General features: G+C 31.1%; 5 protein-coding genes across 9 annotated transcripts; 3 read left to right on the forward strand and 2 right to left on the reverse strand.

Annotated features, from left to right (window-relative positions):
• Window positions 1-5,022: 5,022 nt before the first annotated feature.
• Window positions 5,023-7,865, reverse strand: LOC107064590 (cdc42 homolog). Of its 2 annotated transcripts, XR_001475505.2 has the most exons (6): window positions 7,556-7,865; window positions 6,958-7,157; window positions 6,756-6,865; window positions 6,478-6,675; window positions 6,231-6,385; window positions 5,023-5,310 (listed from the first exon to the last, which is right to left on the reverse strand). XR_001475505.2 is itself a non-coding variant. In XM_015317422.2 (5 exons), the coding sequence occupies exons 2-5, from the start codon at window positions 7,133-7,135 to the stop codon at window positions 6,296-6,298; spliced, it is 576 nt and encodes a 191-aa protein (XP_015172908.1). In that variant the 5' UTR covers window positions 7,136-7,157; window positions 7,556-7,864; the 3' UTR covers window positions 5,352-6,295. The 2 variants fall into 2 exon arrangements, 1 of the variants encoding a protein (XP_015172908.1); XM_015317422.2 differs by lacking the exon at window positions 5,023-5,310 and having other exon boundaries at window positions 5,352-6,385; window positions 7,556-7,864.
• Window positions 7,866-8,014: 149 nt separating this feature from the next.
• LOC107064465 (cyclin-dependent kinase 2-interacting protein-like) lies at window positions 8,015-18,701 on the forward strand. Of its 3 annotated transcripts, none has more exons than XM_089173669.1 (5): window positions 8,015-8,229; window positions 8,363-8,586; window positions 8,832-8,940; window positions 9,533-9,734; window positions 18,588-18,701. In XM_089173669.1, exons 1-4 carry the CDS (start codon window positions 8,175-8,177, stop codon window positions 9,727-9,729), a joined length of 585 nt encoding a protein of 194 aa, XP_089029795.1. In that variant the 5' UTR covers window positions 8,015-8,174; the 3' UTR covers window positions 9,730-9,734; window positions 18,588-18,701. The 3 variants fall into 3 exon arrangements, with proteins under 3 accessions (XP_089029795.1, XP_089029797.1, XP_089029794.1); XM_089173671.1 differs by lacking the exon at window positions 18,588-18,701 and adding an exon at window positions 10,484-11,180; XM_089173668.1 differs by lacking the exon at window positions 18,588-18,701 and adding an exon at window positions 13,472-13,643 and having other exon boundaries at window positions 8,016-8,229.
• On the reverse strand, window positions 11,380-16,244 carry LOC107064591 (uncharacterized). Of its 2 annotated transcripts, none has more exons than XM_015317423.2 (4): window positions 13,953-16,244; window positions 13,708-13,812; window positions 13,446-13,608; window positions 11,380-13,336 (listed from the first exon to the last, which is right to left on the reverse strand). In XM_015317423.2, exons 1-4 carry the CDS (start codon window positions 15,788-15,790, stop codon window positions 11,498-11,500), a joined length of 3,945 nt encoding a protein of 1,314 aa, XP_015172909.2. In that variant the 5' UTR covers window positions 15,791-16,244; the 3' UTR covers window positions 11,380-11,497. The 2 variants fall into 2 exon arrangements, with proteins under 2 accessions (XP_015172909.2, XP_089029786.1); XM_089173660.1 differs by having other exon boundaries at window positions 13,687-13,812.
• Window positions 16,519-19,321, forward strand: LOC107064594 (ribosomal protein S27A). Its single transcript, XM_015317429.2, has 4 exons — window positions 16,519-16,538; window positions 18,588-18,702; window positions 18,820-19,037; window positions 19,124-19,321. The coding sequence occupies exons 2-4, from the start codon at window positions 18,600-18,602 to the stop codon at window positions 19,271-19,273; spliced, it is 471 nt and encodes a 156-aa protein (XP_015172915.1). The 5' UTR covers window positions 16,519-16,538; window positions 18,588-18,599; the 3' UTR covers window positions 19,274-19,321.
• Window positions 17,310-18,182, forward strand: Ip259 (NSA2 ribosome biogenesis factor-like IP259). Its single transcript, XM_015317428.2, has one exon. It carries the CDS (start codon window positions 17,310-17,312, stop codon window positions 18,087-18,089), a length of 780 nt encoding a protein of 259 aa, XP_015172914.1. The 3' UTR covers window positions 18,090-18,182.
• Window positions 19,322-19,421: the final 100 nt, after the last annotated feature.

Genomic DNA, 19,421 nt, shown 5'->3' on the forward strand with positions numbered 1-19,421 from the left:
CACGTAATAAGAAATCAATAATATCTACTGTAGGGGTACTTCACAAGTTCAAACAAAGAGGAGAAGGTTTTCATAAGATAAAGCGAGCTTCTTTAAGCTTAAAAAATGAATTTAAGATTTGCCCTTTTGTACTGAAAGAACTTACATCGTATAATCGGTAACGAATGTTTCCTCTCTTCGCAATTATATGAAATCAGCAAGAATTTGTATGTAAGAGAAAACTTGAAATCGATACATCGAGGCACTGCCACCTTCATAATCAAGTTGAATCGTTTAATCTTGATAAAGAATCTCAGAGTCTATACTTTGAAATAGAGTACAACAGAATAAGGCTAAATGTAACAAGGTAATGTAAACAAAGAAACTTAGAAAAGAGATACCGATCGACTAGGAAAAAAAAAAAGAGACTCAACGTCTGGTTTAGTCTAAAAAGAGAAACTAAGATGGGATGAGGGGGTGTGTGTGTGTGTGTGCATCTTTGGGGTGGCTTATCATTCTTATATCATTGGCCTCGGCAAAAAGCGCAAGATCGTGGCGACGCGTGCCACTTGGGCACGGTTTTATCGCGAGACACCAGCCAGGAGCCAGCCCACTCGACCCTATATCCAGACACTGCTTCTCGTCTTATTTTAGCCTTTTTTCGACATTAGGATCCTCGGAAAATCTTAGAGTTCCTCAAGAGCAAGTATATCTTCCAAGATACACGGCCACTTTAACGATTAGACAAGAGAGAACAGCCGATGGCGATTAAATGCGTTTCTGGAAGACATCTCTCGAAGCCTTCCAGAAGATGGTCAGAAGAAAAGATCTCTTTTGAAGGCATTTGTTGTTTTTTTTTTTTTTGTCGAGGAAAATACTTCTCATTACTTTCGCGATCATCGCTGGACATAAAATGTGACATCGGTTAAGGAACGGGAGATAAAAAATAGATCGCATTATCTACCAACGGAGGGTTAAAAAAAAGATATACGAGCATACCGATGAAAATAATATGCCGAGGACGTGTCCAACCGCGAAACGGACCTCACGCTTGACCACGGAACGAAGTACTTTTATGACAAACGATTTATTATACAAACGACGCGATCTATTCGTAAAAGATGCGTCATCTGGATCCACGCTTTCCAATAGATGTCTTTCGATCTTTCCTATATTCCTGTTACCTATCTCACGTTATTTTCTATGACTAACGTGAAACTAGTATACAAACGATTCGCCTTTGTGTGGATTAAAATACAAAATTTGTCAAATTTCAACTAATTCATGTTAATCATTTGCATCATCAAATACAACGAATGAAATAAATTCATGAATAAAAGATAATTCATTACTATCTATCTATCCGAACTTATAAATATCTATTGTCATTTTTCAAGAAGTACAAAAACAAATTCATTTATAAATTTATTCCTTATGCATACATTTCAAAAAAATACTTCTCTTCTATCCTACTTTCTTCAATTCCATTCCTCTCATACTGAATCTCCTTCCTCAGTGTAGAATTTTGTCGTTCGTTGTTTTCCATCAACAGAAACAGATCGTATTTAATGAAAAAGGAGAGAAATATTTTCCACATTAAAGCTCTATCTTACACTTTACGCACGAGTGCCTGTTCACACAACGAATTGGCACGCGATCCAACGAGATTCGCGTGTGTAAGAATAATTACACGCAGTTCGCATCTTCTAGCGAGTATTTGCACGTATATGATATCACATTTTATATATATATATATATGTTCGTTTATATATTTAAGCGACGCGTTAACAATGTATAATTCATAAGCGAGCGATCTCATCATCAAATTTAGAAATCTACTTTTATATCTGATTGTTAGTTAAAAAAAAAAAAAAAAAAAAAAAAAAAAAAAACAAGTAAATAAGGATAAGAGAAATATAAGAGAAATAAAAAAAAAATAATAATAATAAAAAATTTGACCGCTAAAACGTTTAATCGAGATACTCTTCCTTCACGTCGATCTCATCATTTCTCGCGAGGTACAAAAGAGGCAAGAAAAAGTCGATGCTACGGAAACCAATGGAGTCATAAAATCAATCATAACGGAAAGGTTATAGCCGATTTTATCACGATAACTGTACGCCGCGCGAATATATATCCTCATCCAGTTAGAGCTCGAATTCTATATTAATTAGGCAACGCGACAAGGTGAAATTATGGTGGTACTGTAGTTCATTAAATCTTTAATAGTCGTTATAAAAACCGGTGTTGTAGGAGGACGCGTGCATGTACCTACCAACCATATGCCTCCTTTTTAATTATCACAAAAAAAAAAAAAAAAAACAACAAAAAATTCTTTCTTCAATAATTAAAGTAATACATTTTTTATAAAAAAGAAAAAAAAAATGAAGAAATTTAAACGATCGAATCTATCTCAGAGAGATAGATCTAAACTCTGCGGAATAGATATAACTACGGATGTAGAATTTCATCAGGGTGGCACGTAGAAAAAGGGACATCGCGACGGGTGACTAAAATCACCTCGGCCCATCGATCCCTATCTCTCTTTCTCTTTCTTTCTTTCTCTCTCTCTCTCTCTTCCTCACTTGAAAATCCTATTCGAGAAGAATGAGAAGAGAATGGGGGACACCCCCTCGGCAACCCCCTCGGCAACTACGGCACGGATCTCGCGCCATTACTCAGAGATATCGTGCTGCTGTTTCTACCGATAGGAAAGTCGGCATAAAGCAACCGAGAAGACGGAACCTGGCCGCCCATCGAGCTCACTTCGAATACCCGCGTAAAAATGACTTGTGTCAACGTGCCTTTACGGACCCCCTACCGCTCCCATCGCCGTCACCTGGCTACTTGTGGGTCTTGTTTTACTATGACTAGAGAAAAAGATATAATAAAAGAAAAAAAGAGAGAGAGAGAAAGAAAGAAATCTAGGGCGCACGGTAAAAAGGGCCCATATACGTTGTCATCGATCTTAGAATTTATTTATTAAAGTTAGTTTATATAGATAAATAATTTGAAAAGAGCATCTCTTGTTTTGAGTTTGATAGTACTACGATTCTTGCATGTAATTCCAAGGTAAAAGAACCGACTTTAATAACTCCGTAAATAATCGGACGTTTCCCCTTCTTCTATTTCTGTTAGGGGCGCACACACGCGGTCATCGATTCGAAAATGATTAGTGATAATGTCAAGGGAGTAGAGGAGGCACGTTCACGATGCGTCCGTGCTCCTCGCAGTCCGTCCGTGACTCCTCTCGTCCGATACGCGATTCCACCTAATTGAAATAACCACAGAGTAGGGTGCCGAGAGAGAAAGAAAATAAGACTCACAATCGGTAAGGTGGACGATGATCTCGGAGAACGATCGTGGGCGATCCACGTCCGGCGATATCCCATCGAGATCGTCAAATGGATGCCTCCCGTCTTTCTACGTTTTCTCGGCAGCCTGCATTTCCGCTCGCACGTGCCGGTTCGTCGAGGGGATTACAAACCCTCCAAGTCCGAACCTCTCCAATGACTCCTTCTCCTCCTTCTCCTTTGACCATTCCAAAGAGAACGAGAGAAACAAGAGAGGTACGATCATACCAATGAAAGACCGAGAATCAAATCACTATCGTCCATACCCATCATTTGCCACTGCTCCTACCTTCGCAATCTTACTTTTTTCCATCTTACATATGTTATTTTCCAACCGAAACTTACCTTTCCGGCAAAGATGAAACTTTACTACTCTTGTATTCGAGTTATCACTTATAAGCTTTAAGCTACAGAAAATGATTAATTACAAAAATGTTAAGCTAACGTTAAGCCCTTAGCCGTAACATTAAGTCACGGAATACTTTTGATTGTAAAGAAAATTTTCTAAAGACTAAATTCATTAATTGTAAGATCATAAAACTAACAACAAAAATTGAATCTTGTTTGTGTTTGAAACAGAAGCATAGTGTCACATTTATAATTGGCAACTGGACCATCGATCGATGCTTTTCGTTTTCATAATTTCGCGAAATATTTTGTAGCAAATTGGCGGAACACTGATTAAGAACCACTGAGTTAGGGGGAGGAAGGAAGGGAACAAAAAAGAGAGAAAGAGAGAGAGAGAGCGAGGAAAAGAGGGAAAAACGTATAGGGTAGTTTGAAGCTGATAGTAGATTTAATTGTAATGACCCGAGATATACTGAACGCGATCCGTACGATAAAAAAGGAATAAATCCTCGTAGGATTCCCACGTGAATCGTGACCGTAAACGTACGCTTTTACGGTCCACAGTCGATACGTCGCTCCATCATAGATATATCTACCTATTGGCTTCCGGAGTAATCCTGAAGGACCTTCCCAAACGAAAAAGAATAATAGACTATCCTATGATAAAATACAGATACCTACGATACCTGCTTTCTAAACTAATTCGCAAAATCTCTAATCTTTCGATGAACTTATCTCTATCCTCCTAATAATCTAAAACCATATTCTTCAATGAAGGCTCATTTTGAAATGGCCACAGCACACCACCCTTAGCTTCATTAATTTATATTTCAACATATTACAAGATTATTTGTTTTGGAAGTATTATTTCAATATTAACTGTATATTTGCAACCTTCATCAATTGCAGGATAATAGTAAATAAAAGTTCATGTTACATGGTATAAATATATTTATGCGAATAGTTTTTTTTTTCTTTTCTTTTCTTTTCTTTTTTCTTTTAATACGAATGTGTACATATTTCGACACAGTATACAGTGCTAATAATAAATGCAATTATTTCCAACTGTTAGTTCATAGTGTAAAAGTTGTTAAAAGATTTTTCACGTAATACTTGTTTTAAAAATTAATAACTTAATGTGTGTTTATTCGTGACTTACCATACGATTTTAATAAGATAGCCGATATTCCTTCGAATAGGAATGATTAACATACCTCGCCTTTTAATGATAACCGATCATCGTATATATACCCATCGTTTAGAATTATGTCATTCTTTATCTATCCATTGCGTTAATGTACGCAGTACGTAAAGTTTAAAAAAATGATGAAAAACAATGAAAAATGATGGAAAAAGATGTAAGTATGATTTATAGTCAAAAATGTACACATTTCACTAATATCTTAGACATGTGTACGATTCATATATATATATATCTGATTGATAAAGTATCATTAATCTTATAATGTAAGAGTGCTGTCAATTTTCTGTCCTCGCTTATTTATATGATAACACATAACAATACTCTTCAATATACTAAAAAATACGTTTGCATCGCTCAAATGCAATTAAATTGTCCGAGAGTTGGAGAAGGTTTGGCGACCGAATTTAGCTGCCATACGCGAATCGTCTAGAACAATTTTTTTTTTGATGTTATCGTTTGTTTGCATATTTTGTTTTTGTTTTTGTTTTTTTTTTTAATACGTGACATATATATAATATATATATTTTAATGACGTACTTATATACAAGAGAATCGAAGCGTCTCTTAGTATCTCCTTTCTCCTTTTAATGTTATAGCATAAGCTAATTCTTTAAACTATCTGACATTAGTCCAATTAATTGATGCTGCGATTCCCTTATGCTATGCCAATAGATATCTTACAAACTCTTTATAAAACTTTAAATACCGTCGTTAATCTTTAATAAAACAAACTATTGAGTTTCAACATGTTGTCGAATGAGTAATACCATATGAATGGTTTTTATAATAAATTGAAAAAGTTATGATTTTGTATAATACTTTGCACTTTTAACCAATACTTTAGCTTGATAGCACCAATTCATTAATCGTAAAGATAAAACAAACAAAAATAGTATATAATATCTTTGAATAATTTGTATGAAACTTTTCTTTTCCAAAAATTGAGAATATTCAAATATGTAGATATATTATTTTGTTGTTTCCAAATTAAAAGCAAAAAAGAAAAGAAAATATATTCCTTTGGGCTATGCATATCAATCAGGATTATTTGATCTTGTCAAAATTAATGCTATTATTAACCTTATTTAAGAAATGTTTAAAAAAAAAAAGAATTTTTTTTAAATTAAAATAATAATAAGGCCAAGAGATATAAGAATTTGGTATGGAATGTATACACAGATAAAAATAAATCAAATACAGGAAACGCATAGGCAAACCGCAGTTGTTGCGCTGATATAAGCGGCTTCTAATACGTCCCTTCAATGAATACTTCTTTTTTTATATCTTAACATTCGTACAGACGTAATTTCCTCCTATCGTTAATCTACTATGGAGGAGATAATCACCTGATACATTTTAATGTTGTTACTTCGTAGTCAGGGACAATGTATTGCAAAATCAGTAAAATGCTTTACAAAAGCATACACCTTCTTTTCTTCACCGGTTCTGGAGGCTCTAATGCCGCCAATATAGCTTCGTCGAATACATTTTTTAAACCTTTCTAAAATGAACATTTAAAAAGATCAATAGAAGATACTAAATAGAAAAACTGAAATAATTTAAATTCAACTTATTTGCAAAAATAATATATACCTGTGTCAGAGCACTACATTCTACATATTTCACAGCTTTCAGCTCTTTTGCAAGTTTCTCTCCTTGTTCCGCTGAAATTGGTTTCTGCTTATTTTTTGCAAGTTTCTCTATAGTAGCAACGTCATCTCGTAAATCAATTTGAGTACCAACTAAGAGAAATGGAGTCCTCTGACAATGATGAGTTATTTCTGGAACCCACTAAAACGATCATTGAAATGAAATATTTTAAATATCATATGTGTTATTCAATACGCAACTACAAATGTTACAGCAGTTACCTTTTCTTTAACATTTTCAAAAGACGATGGTGAAACAACTGAGAAACAGACAAGAAATACATCTGTTTGCGGATAACTTAAAGGTCTTAGTCTATCATAATCTTCCTGACCTGTGATATAATTATAATGCAACGTATATTTAATCTATGCAAGTAATTTACTTGTAAGATTTAACTAATAATGCTATTCTCATTGCCCTTACCAGCGGTATCAAATAATCCTAACGTATATGGATCACCACCTATCATTACCGTTACAGCATAGTTGTCAAAAACAGTAGGCACATATTCCGAAGGAAACTTATTAGTTGTATATGAAATTAAAAGACATGTTTTTCCCACAGCTCCGTCTCCGACCACAACACACTTTATTGTTTGCATCTTACTCACTGCTCTCTATTTCCTAAAACATTGACAGATCAAATTTTAGTATAACAAAGGTACAAGTAAAAACTATTTTAATGATTATTTACATAAATTTATAAAAAAAAAATCGAATGTTACATCAATCTAATTATTGTATCAATAATCATTGCACAAATATTATTCTATGATTCTTAATAAAATACAAAAATTGAAAATGTTCAAAATTCCAGCAACGAGCTCTCATAACCTAAATTCGACATACATATGTGTCGTGTCAGAATAATGAAGATTTTTTTGAAGAATTATCACCAATTTCAAAACAATGCGAATAGAATTAGGTATACCAATCGTCATCTGTTGTTAAACTAACAAAACTATCATTATTATGACTGCAATTTAAAATGTATAGATAGAAATGTATAATGAATGACTTACTTAGTATCGTACTATCGCCATTAAAGATTAAAACCACGAATAAGCTTTGAATATACGTAAAGTAAACTAATAAATGGTAAGTGCATTTAATACGACAGTTCTATTTTCTATTTTTTTTTTAATTCCTTCCACTTATCATCACAGTCTCAGCACTTGTAACTTTTAGGAGTTCACTGTTTCAGAAGTAAAATTTGTACAGGCCTGAAAACTCGCAATTTTCCTTTGGACCATAACGCGCGGGTAATATTTGAAATTCTTTGAATCTTCTATCTATGTAATTTGGACAGAAAAACTTTATTAATTATATATTAATATATTTATTTTCATCTACTTTTTAAAACACAATCTAAAGTATTTTTTTTTTTTACAATTTTTATCTTTTCCAAGATACTTAGAACTGATTTTTAATCGAATAACGATTATATGTGAACATAACCAAAATAACCTTTTAAATTCTGTAGATGGCAACACTGTTACGAAACTTGACTGTAACAAAACTACTAAAAAAAAGAAACATGGTTAGAATATAATGAAATGTAACTGAATTCTTTTTATGTTTCTTAAATATGTCATAATAAATCTTTAAAGGGTTTTTAGCATCTTACTATTACATGACACTATGGATATAAATGATAAATGCGCAATAAAGGGAACAGTACAACCTCTCACTCCTAGTAAGACGTTTGATTCTTTTATATAAAAACTATTTACAAAATATCATTTCTATTCGTATATAACTTAACATTTATAGTTTATTGTATTGTAAACAATTATTTCTTAATAAACTAATGTTATTATTTGTAACAGTATCATCATTTTCAAAATCGTTAAGAGGAAAGAATTTAACTGGAACTGTTCGTCATTTGCGAGATTTAGCAGCTAATGTTCATGGGATTATTCAACAATGGAATAATAATACTCTTGAAGGAGTGAACATCTTAAAAGCTATAATACAAGAAAAATCCAATGGAAATTATACCATTCAATTACAAGATTACTGTGATAATCTTGAGGAACTTTGCCATACCTTGGTATAATTTAATTAAATTATATTAGATCTATTGGAAAGTTCTGTCCCATTTTTAGAATAATACAAAAGTCATAAATTTTCATATTTTCTTATCACTTCAATTGACAATTTTTCAATTTTTTAACAAAATGTTTTATCCCTAAAGACGAAAAATTGAACCGGTATTTTGTCAAAATAGACAGAACTTGTTGGTAGACATATATTCATATATAATAATAATTATCACATTTATTTCATATGTTATAGGATAATTCAGTAAAAAATTTGGAACAAATAGTACATCAGATAAATGCTCTAATAACATTGGATAAAACTACAACGAAATTATTTACAACTTGGCCAATATCTGAATTTGGTATAAGCATAACTTTTAAATACGTAGGGTTGGAACTTAAATAGTGACAACTATTTATTCACAACTGATACAAAAGAGTTACATGCTTGCACCTGTTACTATCCTTTAAAGTAGTCACCAACATTGTGTAGAACCCATTGCCCGATTTGAAAGACGTAGTATATCGTCAACAGAGCCTGTTCTCTGTTGATGGTGCGAATCGAGTGGTCTACTGCCTGTCGAATCTCTGGAACAGTTCTGAAACGAATACCATGATGGGATCCGCATAAATTGATGGAAATGCAGAAATGGATGGAAGGAGAAGCTTTCTTACGCCGTATTGTAACACTGGATGAGACATGGCAGTAGACCCCACTCCATTCGCACCATCAACAGAGAACAGGCTCTGCTAACAGTATACTACACCTTCCACATTGCTGACAAAGGGTTCTACACAACCCTGGTGATTACTTTGAGGGACAGTAACAAGCGCAAACACATGTAACTCTTTTGTATCAGTTGTGAATAAATATAGTTGCCACTATTTAAGTTTCAAACCTACGTACTTATTGTTGATGTACATTATTAATTAGAATGAAATAATATCTTATAGGTCGTACAGTGGAAATGATACATACTAATTATAGCAATGAAATGCGAATGAAATATGAAGTTTTGGAAAATATTGCTCATTGTCGTACAGAATCACAAAAAATGTTATACCTCTCCACGTGGATATATCAACCTTTGTTATCAAAAAATGTAACAATATTATTAGAAGCAATGCTCACAGAAACTGGACATAGATAACTACAGTAAGTATGTTAGATATATATATATATGTAATGCATGATTTCCGATTTTGATTGATTTGTTTTCTTTTTTTTGCTTTAAAAAAGGGTTATATAATAACAATATACAGTGTTAATAAGAAAAAAAAAGTCCTCTTTTATTTTTTTTTCCACTCGTTTACTTTTCTTTCTTTTTTTGCTTTTTTTTGTTTATATACATATATATACAGATATCTTTGCATAAATTTCGTAACATAATTGAGAATATGTTATTTATGTATATATATATATAAGTAGTTCCTGAGATCATAACAAATAGATATAAGTAAAAATATAAATTAATGGATGTGTTGCTAAATCTTTGCTAATGCGCTTGAACAAAGTGAATCATTACTTCACATCTTTATTTTGAAAATATTATAAATAAAATGATAATTATCTGTTGAAATATCACTGAAAAAATACTGATCTATATGTTTCCATTTTATCCAAAAGATAATTAACAAATCAAACATAATAATTTTATGTGTGTGTATATATATATAGATATATATATAACTTTTCAAATATAGATGTTTAACAATGAAACACTTTTATATATGTATATGAGGAAGAAGTATAAATCTTATACATAATTATTTAAGCATTGTCTTATGTCATAGCACTAGTTAGAATAACAGTCATACACATAATTACATATACATCTCACGACTTATTGTTAATATTTTACTTCGTATAATATAAAAAAAAAAATGTAGAATACATATTTACAGATAAATACATATGGAAAATATTATTTTATGCAGTCAGCAATAAGAAAAGAAAAAACGAATTTCTCCTTTGCTTGAATGTTACAATTTGTTTGAAAAGTTTCTTATTTTATTGTTATTCTACTACTTCTTCTTCTTATTATTATTATTATTATTCTATTTCGATATTTATAGATAATTTTAGTTGAAAAATCAAACTTCCTCATTTCTATAATTGGAAAAATTTATGGCAAAGAATATCATGAAAAAAAGAAAAAAAAAAAAATTCTAAAAATAGATCAAAACGACATAAAAATATTACAATAATTAATATTACATTAAAATAAAAAGTAAATTGTGTCTATAACATATTTTTAGTCTAATTATATTATAACAAACTTATTATTGCTTATATAAAAATGAAATGTACATATTAATTAATTGATTCTTCTATTATTTTTTGTTTCTTTCTTTCTTTTGTATGAAAGAAATATTTGCACTTCAATATAGATAAAAAGTTGAATGTACTATTATAGATAAAATTCAAAGCTATTCAAAGGAATTATGTTTTACATTTGAATTAATAGCAGCAACCATTTTTTTATACATTGTGTGATCCAAAAAAATAACTTTAGGATGTCCGTTTAATATACATGAGAATATTTTTGTTAATAACTATGTATATCTACGAATTATATTTACATGTACGTTAGACACTGAATAATATTGTACATTTTTACAATTGTCTATAAAAAAAAAAAAAAAAAAAAAAAAAAAAAAAATATATATATATATATATATTTATATATATATATATAATGAATTACCTAATAAGGGGTTTCATTCTACTTTGAACTAATGCAAATTCATATATAAAGTTTTGTAGAAAGAAAAACATGTAGCAATCCATCTCAAAAATACATTTGTTTCGTATAAAAATTCAAATAGTTGTTGTAGTACTGCATGTCTAACATTATTATACACTGCACAAGTAATTTTAATTAATATAATACTTTTATTCGCGTAATTATCTAAAAATCAACTTCTAGAATTTCTATTAAATTCTTCCCCTAGTACTGCAAAATCTTCTAAGATATTATCAGGCATAATATTTTTTAATCGTTCTGATACCAATTCATCGACTAAATTGGTTTGATCAACCAAATTTAATTGTTCGACTAATTTATCGTCGATCAAAAGATTTTTATCTATTTCGCTGCTGCTATTCAAAATATCTAAATGCGCTATATGATCATATTGACTTACTTTTGACATTTCCAGATTGTCTGTACTATCAAATATATTAGTAGTATCATAATTATTAGAAATAATTGGTACTGTATCTTGCAAGACAGAAGTATTTTCTGAAACTTTACAAATCGAAGTTGTTGGTAATATTTTACATGGATTTGTATCCAATGTAGAACTTTGCGATTTAGCATTATTTAATTCCAACGTACTTATAGATTCTATTTTAGAAACCAATTTTTGAAATCCTTTAACAAAGGCCTGAGATCTTTCTTGAATATTATTCAAGTTACTTTGAATATCTTGCTTTTCGTATGATCCCAAAGAGCCATTTTCAAGCTTCATTAAGTCTTGTTCCACTGATCCTAATTTTATAAAACCTTCATCATCCATATTTTCCAATTTCGATTGATCGTAATTGCTTTCTATTTTGTCAAAAATTTCCGAATGACTTGACGATCCTAAATTATCAGTTAACTTTGAAAAATTGTCTTTATGAGATTCTGAATTTGAAAATTTGGGAACTTGGTTTGCATGTAATTTTTGGAATCCGGAATTTTCGGAAATATGATTGGAAATTTCAGAATTTGAAATGAAAAGTGACGAAACGTCATTAGCTTTACTGTTATCAACAGTTGGATTTTTTCTCATTAATGTTAATGCGGATAATACTTCTGGACACCTTGAATTTGATGCAGAGTCAGTTCTTCTTTCATTCATAAATTCTGGTATACTAAGATCTGAACTTTCTGAAATTCCACTAGACATTCTTTCTTCATTATTTTCTTTAGATTCTTCACAATTGGACATTTTCATGATTTTTGCTGGTGGTTCTTGATTTAGGTACGAAGTTTCCTCATCATGATTCAGTGCATCATTATTGATTTTATATAATCCAGGATTAATACCCAAGGCATTGCAAAGTAATTCTTCTTTAATATCTATTAAATTTTCATCGGATTCTTTATCATTATTTACTAAAGATAACATTTCACCGGCTTTCTCTCTTATTTTATCCATCAATTGTTTGACCTCTTGTACAAAATTTCTAACATTGTTATCTGATTTTAAAACTAATAAATCGTATAGAGATTGTGCATTAAGTACTGGCTTTGCGGCTATGTTTATTATTTCAGTATCTTCACATACCGATATTGCTTCTTTTAGCTTTACTTTACGTCGCTCTGATTTAGCTTCGGGTGTAACATAAGCCCATGGTCCCCTTTTTTTGCCCTTACGTTTTAAGGGATCTTGATTGCTGGATTGCTTGAGTTCGGGATCAGGTGTAGGCGGTGGTAACTGTTCAGGACTACCATGATCCGGATGCAATTCAAAATGCCTTGCCATACGTGTCCTTCCCAAATATACTTTCATACACGTAGGACATCGAAAATGATCAGATATTTTTCTCTTTGGTATTTCCAAACCTGTGAGAAGTTCTTTAGGTGATTCCTCATCTTCAATCTTGTCATTGTTTGTATTATAGTCACTGTAACCGCCGTCCGAATCATCCAAGTCAGGTTGTAAGAAATCTGAATGATGTAAATGTTTGTAATCTCGTACCATATGTCTCGGAGGTCTTGTAACCCTACCAGAACGTGTTCTGGCTATTCCTTTTTTTTTGTCATCCTATTATTATTATTTTAATATATTATTTATAAATCATCTTTTTTTTTTTAAATTATACGTATTTTGTGTACTTTCAAAAAAAAAAAAAAATAATAATAATAATAATTACCTTCAATTCAACTTGTTCTTCCTCAGGAATTGTTGCTGTTTTTGATGGGATCAAAGAAGGCCTAATGGCATTCTTTTTTGGTCGTCCTCGTTTGCCACCACGATTTTTGATTAACGTTCCAGGATTATTCAAATTTGAAGCTAATTCTTCTGGTAATAATACTCTGTATAAAAATACATAAATTTTCATTTATTTGTAGATATTGAAATACTCATATTTTTATTCACTATTCGCTACTTACTTATCCTTATTCATAACTGACCTATACACAATTTTCTTATCAGACATAGACGTTTCTTCAAGTTGATTACGTTGATTTATTATGTTAAAGATTTTTTTCAAACAATTCGGCGAAAGCTGTTGTGTGCTAAAATCAAATGTAAGACATAGAAAACAATACAATATATTTATATAACAAACTACATATATGCGTTGCATATACGCGTAAAGTTACAACAATTATGTAAAAATAATGATAGTAAATGTATAATAATTTGTTAACAGTACCTACGAAAATGATGACCTTGTTGTACTATTTGTATAGGATTTTCACTAGATCCCAATGGTTTAGATGTATCTATCGTTTCTGGATTTGTAGATTTTGTAGAAGGTATTCCTTTAGATTTTTTATTGATCTTCGAACATGCTCCATTTACAGATGGAGCATTTACAATCTTTTGCTTTAAAAAACCATTTTGGAAAGATTCAGTTTTGTCAGATGAACCATTCTGTTGTATAATTGGTGTTGTTTTTAAGAAATTTGTTATGTTATTAATAATATTACTAGGGTTTATTGTAACTGTTTGATTTTTAGTATAATTATGTAAGGCTGCTTTAGTTTGTGGTTTCAAGATAGATATAGGTGTTGATAATGTTTGTGTTGGTTTTAATATAGAGGTTGAATTAGACGTTGTTTTAGAATCTTGTGTTTTAGCAATCGATGCTGTTCTAAATATAACCGGAGAATTTGTTTGCGTTATAATCTTCGTCATAGGCGTTATTAAACTCTTTTTTCCCGTTAAGGAAGAGGCCTTAATTAATTTTGAGTTAATTTGAATTGGTTTAAGTTCCGTAGATATTGTCGCATTACTAATAACTTGTGCAGGTTTTGCTACTGTTTTAGTTATAGTAGCAGCATTTTTGATCATTGGCGCTAAAAGCTGAGATATATTATTTTTTTGTAACGATGATGATGTAGCTTTTATCGCCGGTGACAATCGTATCTGTGAAGTCGTTGCATTTTGTGATAATACAGGAGCACTATTTACCACAGTATTTGCGATCTGAGAAGTGCTTGTTTGATTTCCTATTTCGCAGTTTCCTGTTATAATGTGAGATGTATTCAACAGCTGTGCAGATACATTATTTGTGTTCAAAAATTGAGTCGTAATAGGAGTTGCTTTTATTATTTGTGGCGATAAGGTATTGATCAACGTTGCCTTGGAAAGTAACACAGAATTAGAATTTGAACTAATATTGATCGTTGGCAATTGATTGACAGAATTTATATTAGTATTTACAAATTTATTTATATTTTGTATTAATTTAACATTTTTTGCCGGTTTCAATATTGTTTGCGCTGGTTTTAAAAAGAATTGAGAAGATGGCAAAATTATTGGTAATTTTTGTATTATTTGTGCTTGAGAACTGGACACTTTATTTATTGATTGATTTTGTACCGAGTCATCTTCTACTACATAACATGAATTATCTTTAGTTTTAATTTGACCAATGTCCGTCATTATTGCATGTATCTTTGGCTGTTCTACAACTATTTTTTGCGTATGCGAAGTGTTTTGTTGTATTTCCAATGTTTGCGACTGCGAATTAATAGGCTGTAAACATATATTTCCTGAAGTCAAACTATCTGCAACACTCTGCAATTTATAACTTTGTGCATCTTCATGAATTGGCCATTCTGAGTAGTCCATGCAATCAGTCTTAGCAATATCATTAATTTCTTCAACATTTTCTACTTGACTCGTTTCAAAATTGAAATCTTCCTCTGGAAATGCAGTTTCTTCGGGAGAAACTGAGCTAACATCATCCGTTTTACAATGATTATTTTCCGTAATGTTGCTTGTATCGAGAATATCGTTAGCATCACTATGTTTATACATAACCTCTTGATTTTCAGTTATTTCAAAAGTTATACCTAATGACTTTGCCTGTTCCGGAGTTAGATGAATCATTTGGCAATCACTTTCATCGTTTTCTAAAAATGCTACGAAATTATCTTCATCATCGTCAACAGCTTGTTGGATTGCTTGTTGTAAAAGATCGGATGAACTAGGCGATGGAGAGACATCGTTTGTAAACACGCTCGAACTCGCTATTTCTGCCATTTCCTATTATTTTACAATTTCTTCGTTCACTTAACAAAAATTACACTTTATCAATTAATAAAATCATATTTTGAGAGATATTGAAAAAAATTTGTTAAACAAAAATTAGCACAAAACAGGCATTAAATTCTTCTTATAGTTAAGAATGAAAATGTTGTCTCGAGCACTATGCATACTCCACAATATTTCTTATGAAAAACCATACTATAAGATACCATATAGATATGCTACCATAAAGATTTTCTTTAGTTAGGGGCATTAGGTCGCGCCCTCTAAAAGTTACTAGAAGACTAGGGAACCATGCGAACAAAAGTAGTCCGTAACCTTTCATGAGTGTTCACCAAAGTAGAAACGAGTCGCGTCCTCGAAATAAAAACTATAAAGAAAGTTCAGACTAATATTATTTTACTGTAGAGAAACCCTCTACATTAAATTGATGCCGAAATCCGGGACGTGTAAGAAAAGAAATAATACAAAAAAAAATAAGAGAATTAAACAAAATGGCTCCACCAATCAACGAAGCCGACGCGATTCGTTTCTACGCATGGAAGGCTACGGACAGACTACTTTTGTTCGCATAGTTCCCTAGCCTTTTAGTAACTTGTAGAGGGCGCGACTTGTGGTTGTACCGCTACAGATTGATGCGCGCTCAATATTTTTAACACTAGTTTTCCCTTCTTATAAAAATATTGTTTTTTTAAAATCTTGTCATGTTCTTCCTTTCCATGGTCTGATATTGAAACTGCAGGTATATTTCAAATTACTTTCTTTTTATTTATCTCATCTACTTAGTTGTTAAAATTATTAATATTACCGAACGATTGATATCTCAATCACTGTTATCCTTCTTAACATAAACAATTATATTAAACAGATTAATGCATTTGATTTAAAACTTGCGTTAGCACATGGCATGTACGCATATGCGTACTATCAAGCCTGCGATGCTAAAATAATGGAAAATTAGGTTTTTTCGTTCAATTTCTAATAGGGATGTATAATTTCGATGCATTAATTACCACTCGCATATTGTCTAAATGTCAAATATCGCAATATATATATTAATTTAATTGTTAAAGGTAAGGTTAGGTTAATTGTAGAAGAGGTTAATATTTTATTACTTTTATATTTATTTCTGCTTATGTTAATCTTAAAAAAGAAAAATAGAAGTCATATTTTTCTTGTTATAAAAAATCGTTCCTGAAGAGGTTAATAAATGAGCAAACATTGCAAATCTGTATGTTTTACTTAATGCATTCTATTGAATGCTAAAGAATAGTAGCCAATAGATAAATATTTTCATATACAGTGTGATTGTTTGCAATAATTGTGAATTAATTTATAAGGTAAGTCTATGATATACATTTAATCTTATAATATATATTGTTTATGGTACATAAATAAAAATTACAGTTTTTTCATTCATCATATTAACAAGTTTCATTACATAAAGTGTTTATTTATTGTTTTTTTTTTTATTTTTTTTACAGAAATTTGAAGAAGCTATTCAACAACCAAGATGCCGCAAAATGAATATATCGAGAAACACAGAAAGTTATATGGACGACGTTTGGATTATGAAGAAAGAAAAAGAAAACGTGAAGCACGAGAACCTCATAAACGAGCAGAACGTGCTCGTTCGTTACGTGGTATCAAGGCTAAAATCTTTAATAAAGAACGTCGCAATGAAAAGATTCAAATGAAGAAAAAGATCAAAGCTCATGAAGAGAAAAATGTTAAACAAATAACGGAAAAACCATCGGATGGAGCTGTTCCAGTATATCTCCTCGACAGAGATGTTACCAAACGAGCTAAAGTATTGTCTAATATGATTAAACAAAAACGAAAGGAAAAAGCTGGAAAATGGGATGTACCGATACCTAAAGTGAAAGCTCAATCAGAATCAGAAGTATTTAGAGTTATGAGAAGTGGTAAAACCAAACGAAAGTCTTGGAAAAGAATGGTAACCAAAGTTACATTTGTCGGTGAAAACTTTACAAGGAAACCACCTAAATTTGAAAGATTTATTAGACCAATGGCATTGCGTTTTAAAAAAGCTCACGTTACGCATCCAGAATTGAAAGCAACTTTTTGTCTACCGATTATAGATGTTAAAAAAAATCCTAGCTCTCCTATGTATACAAATTTAGGTGTCATAACTAAAGGTACTATTATCGAAGTAAATATCTCAGAATTAGGTCTTGTAACGCAATCTGGTAAAGTTGTATGGGGTAAATATGCACAAGTCACAAATAATCCAGAAAATGATGGTTGTATCAATGCTATATTACTTGTTTAATCTAATTTTATAAATTAGGTTTAATTTATTTAAATTATATTTTACCTGTGTATTATTCTAATGACAATTGTAATAAAGATATCTTTATAAATATATTTGTTTCTTTTTTTTTATTAATATACATAGAACTTAACTGCCAATGGTTCGAATGAGGAGATTGTACGGTTGTATACCATCGGATCAATCCTAGATTTGGTATATCATTTGGGTATATTTAGTATATTTTTAAGGTATTCTCACATTAGGTGTATAAATTTGCTTGCGTCATTTTCCTATAAATGGTTTTAGTGGTAAATAGTGGTCGAAATAAATGGAACATTGCTTATTGATAACTGTTTTGAGACTTGTTATATAAAAATGATATAAGAAAGAAAAACTTGAACTATTAAATATAATTTATTTGTGTTGATCGGATTAATAATATCAAAGGGTTAAATGTATATTTTGTTAATTTATTGATTTACTAATTTGATAAATTGGTATTTTTGCAAAATCTAGGAAACGGTCATCATGCAGATTTTTGTTAAAACACTCACAGGGAAAACTATCACTCTAGAGGTAGAGGGATCCGACACTATCGAAAATGTTAAAGCTAAAATTCAAGATAAAGAAGGTAAGTAACAACCGGTTATTAAATCTATTATAAAAAAACAAATACTACACATATTTAAGTAGAACAAAGAAAGAGAGTTTAAATGAAAAGATAAATAAATTTGTTTATTTTTATTAGGAATTCCTCCCGATCAACAACGATTAATTTTCGCTGGCAAACAATTGGAGGATGGCAGAACTTTGTCAGATTATAATATTCAAAAGGAATCTACTTTGCACTTGGTTCTGCGTTTACGAGGAGGTGCAAAGAAACGTAAGAAGAAGAATTATTCAACTCCGAAAAAAATCAAGCACAAGAAGAAGAAGGTTAAGCTTGCTGTGCTCAAATTCTACAAGGTATGTATTTACGTATAGAATTTTTTGTTTTGTATTGGTTTTTATTATTATAACTCGTTCAATGTATATATCTCTATATTTGTTAGGTCGATGAGAATGGAAAGATCCATCGTTTAAGACGAGAATGCCCTAGTGAGCAATGTGGTGCTGGCGTTTTCATGGCAGCAATGGAAGACCGTCATTATTGCGGTAAATGTGGTTACACGCTTGTCTTTAATAAACCAGAAGATAAGTAAATGATAAATATGTAAACAATTTATTAAATGAAACAATCTTCTTAAGTACTAAGCCTGTATTAATTTTCAACGATGTTTGTCATCCAATTGCAATTTGGCATTATTTCTTGCGGGGGGGGGGCAAATGCGATTATCGGAATGCTTGAAT

Source organism: Polistes dominula, unplaced genomic scaffold (assembly GCF_049000335.1).
Source record: "Polistes dominula isolate Pdom_NZ unplaced genomic scaffold, Pdom_raw_medaka contig_33, whole genome shotgun sequence".
Taxonomy (NCBI): domain Eukaryota; kingdom Metazoa; phylum Arthropoda; class Insecta; order Hymenoptera; family Vespidae; genus Polistes; species Polistes dominula.

Coding starts and splice junctions, on each gene's coding strand:
- Ip259 (XM_015317428.2), top strand. CDS start 17,310: ATGCCGCAAAATGAATATATCGAGAAACACAGAAAGTTATATGGACGA.
- LOC107064594 (XM_015317429.2), top strand. CDS start 18,600: ATGCAGATTTTTGTTAAAACACTCACAGGGAAAACTATCACTCTAGAG. Junction 18,703..18,819: donor TAAAATTCAAGATAAAGAAG/GTAAGTAACAAC, acceptor TATTTTTATTAG/GAATTCCTCCCGATCAACAA. Junction 19,038..19,123: donor CTGTGCTCAAATTCTACAAG/GTATGTATTTAC, acceptor TATATTTGTTAG/GTCGATGAGAATGGAAAGAT.
- LOC107064591 (XM_089173660.1), bottom strand. CDS start 15,790: ATGGCAGAAATAGCGAGTTCGAGCGTGTTTACAAACGATGTCTCTCCA. Junction 13,813..13,952: donor CAAGGTCATCATTTTCGTAG/GTACTGTTAACA, acceptor ATTTGATTTTAG/CACACAACAGCTTTCGCCGA. Junction 13,609..13,686: donor TCAGTTATGAATAAGGATAA/GTAAGTAGCGAA, acceptor ATTTTTATACAG/AGTATTATTACCAGAAGAAT.
- LOC107064590 (XM_015317422.2), bottom strand. CDS start 7,135: ATGCAAACAATAAAGTGTGTTGTGGTCGGAGACGGAGCTGTGGGAAAA. Junction 6,866..6,957: donor AGGATTATTTGATACCGCTG/GTAAGGGCAATG, acceptor ATTATATCACAG/GTCAGGAAGATTATGATAGA. Junction 6,676..6,755: donor TTGAAAATGTTAAAGAAAAG/GTAACTGCTGTA, acceptor TGATCGTTTTAG/TGGGTTCCAGAAATAACTCA.
- LOC107064465 (XM_089173669.1), top strand. CDS start 8,175: ATGGATATAAATGATAAATGCGCAATAAAGGGAACAGTACAACCTCTC. Junction 8,230..8,362: donor AGTACAACCTCTCACTCCTA/GTAAGACGTTTG, acceptor TATTTGTAACAG/TATCATCATTTTCAAAATCG. Junction 8,941..9,532: donor TTGGCCAATATCTGAATTTG/GTATAAGCATAA, acceptor AATATCTTATAG/GTCGTACAGTGGAAATGATA.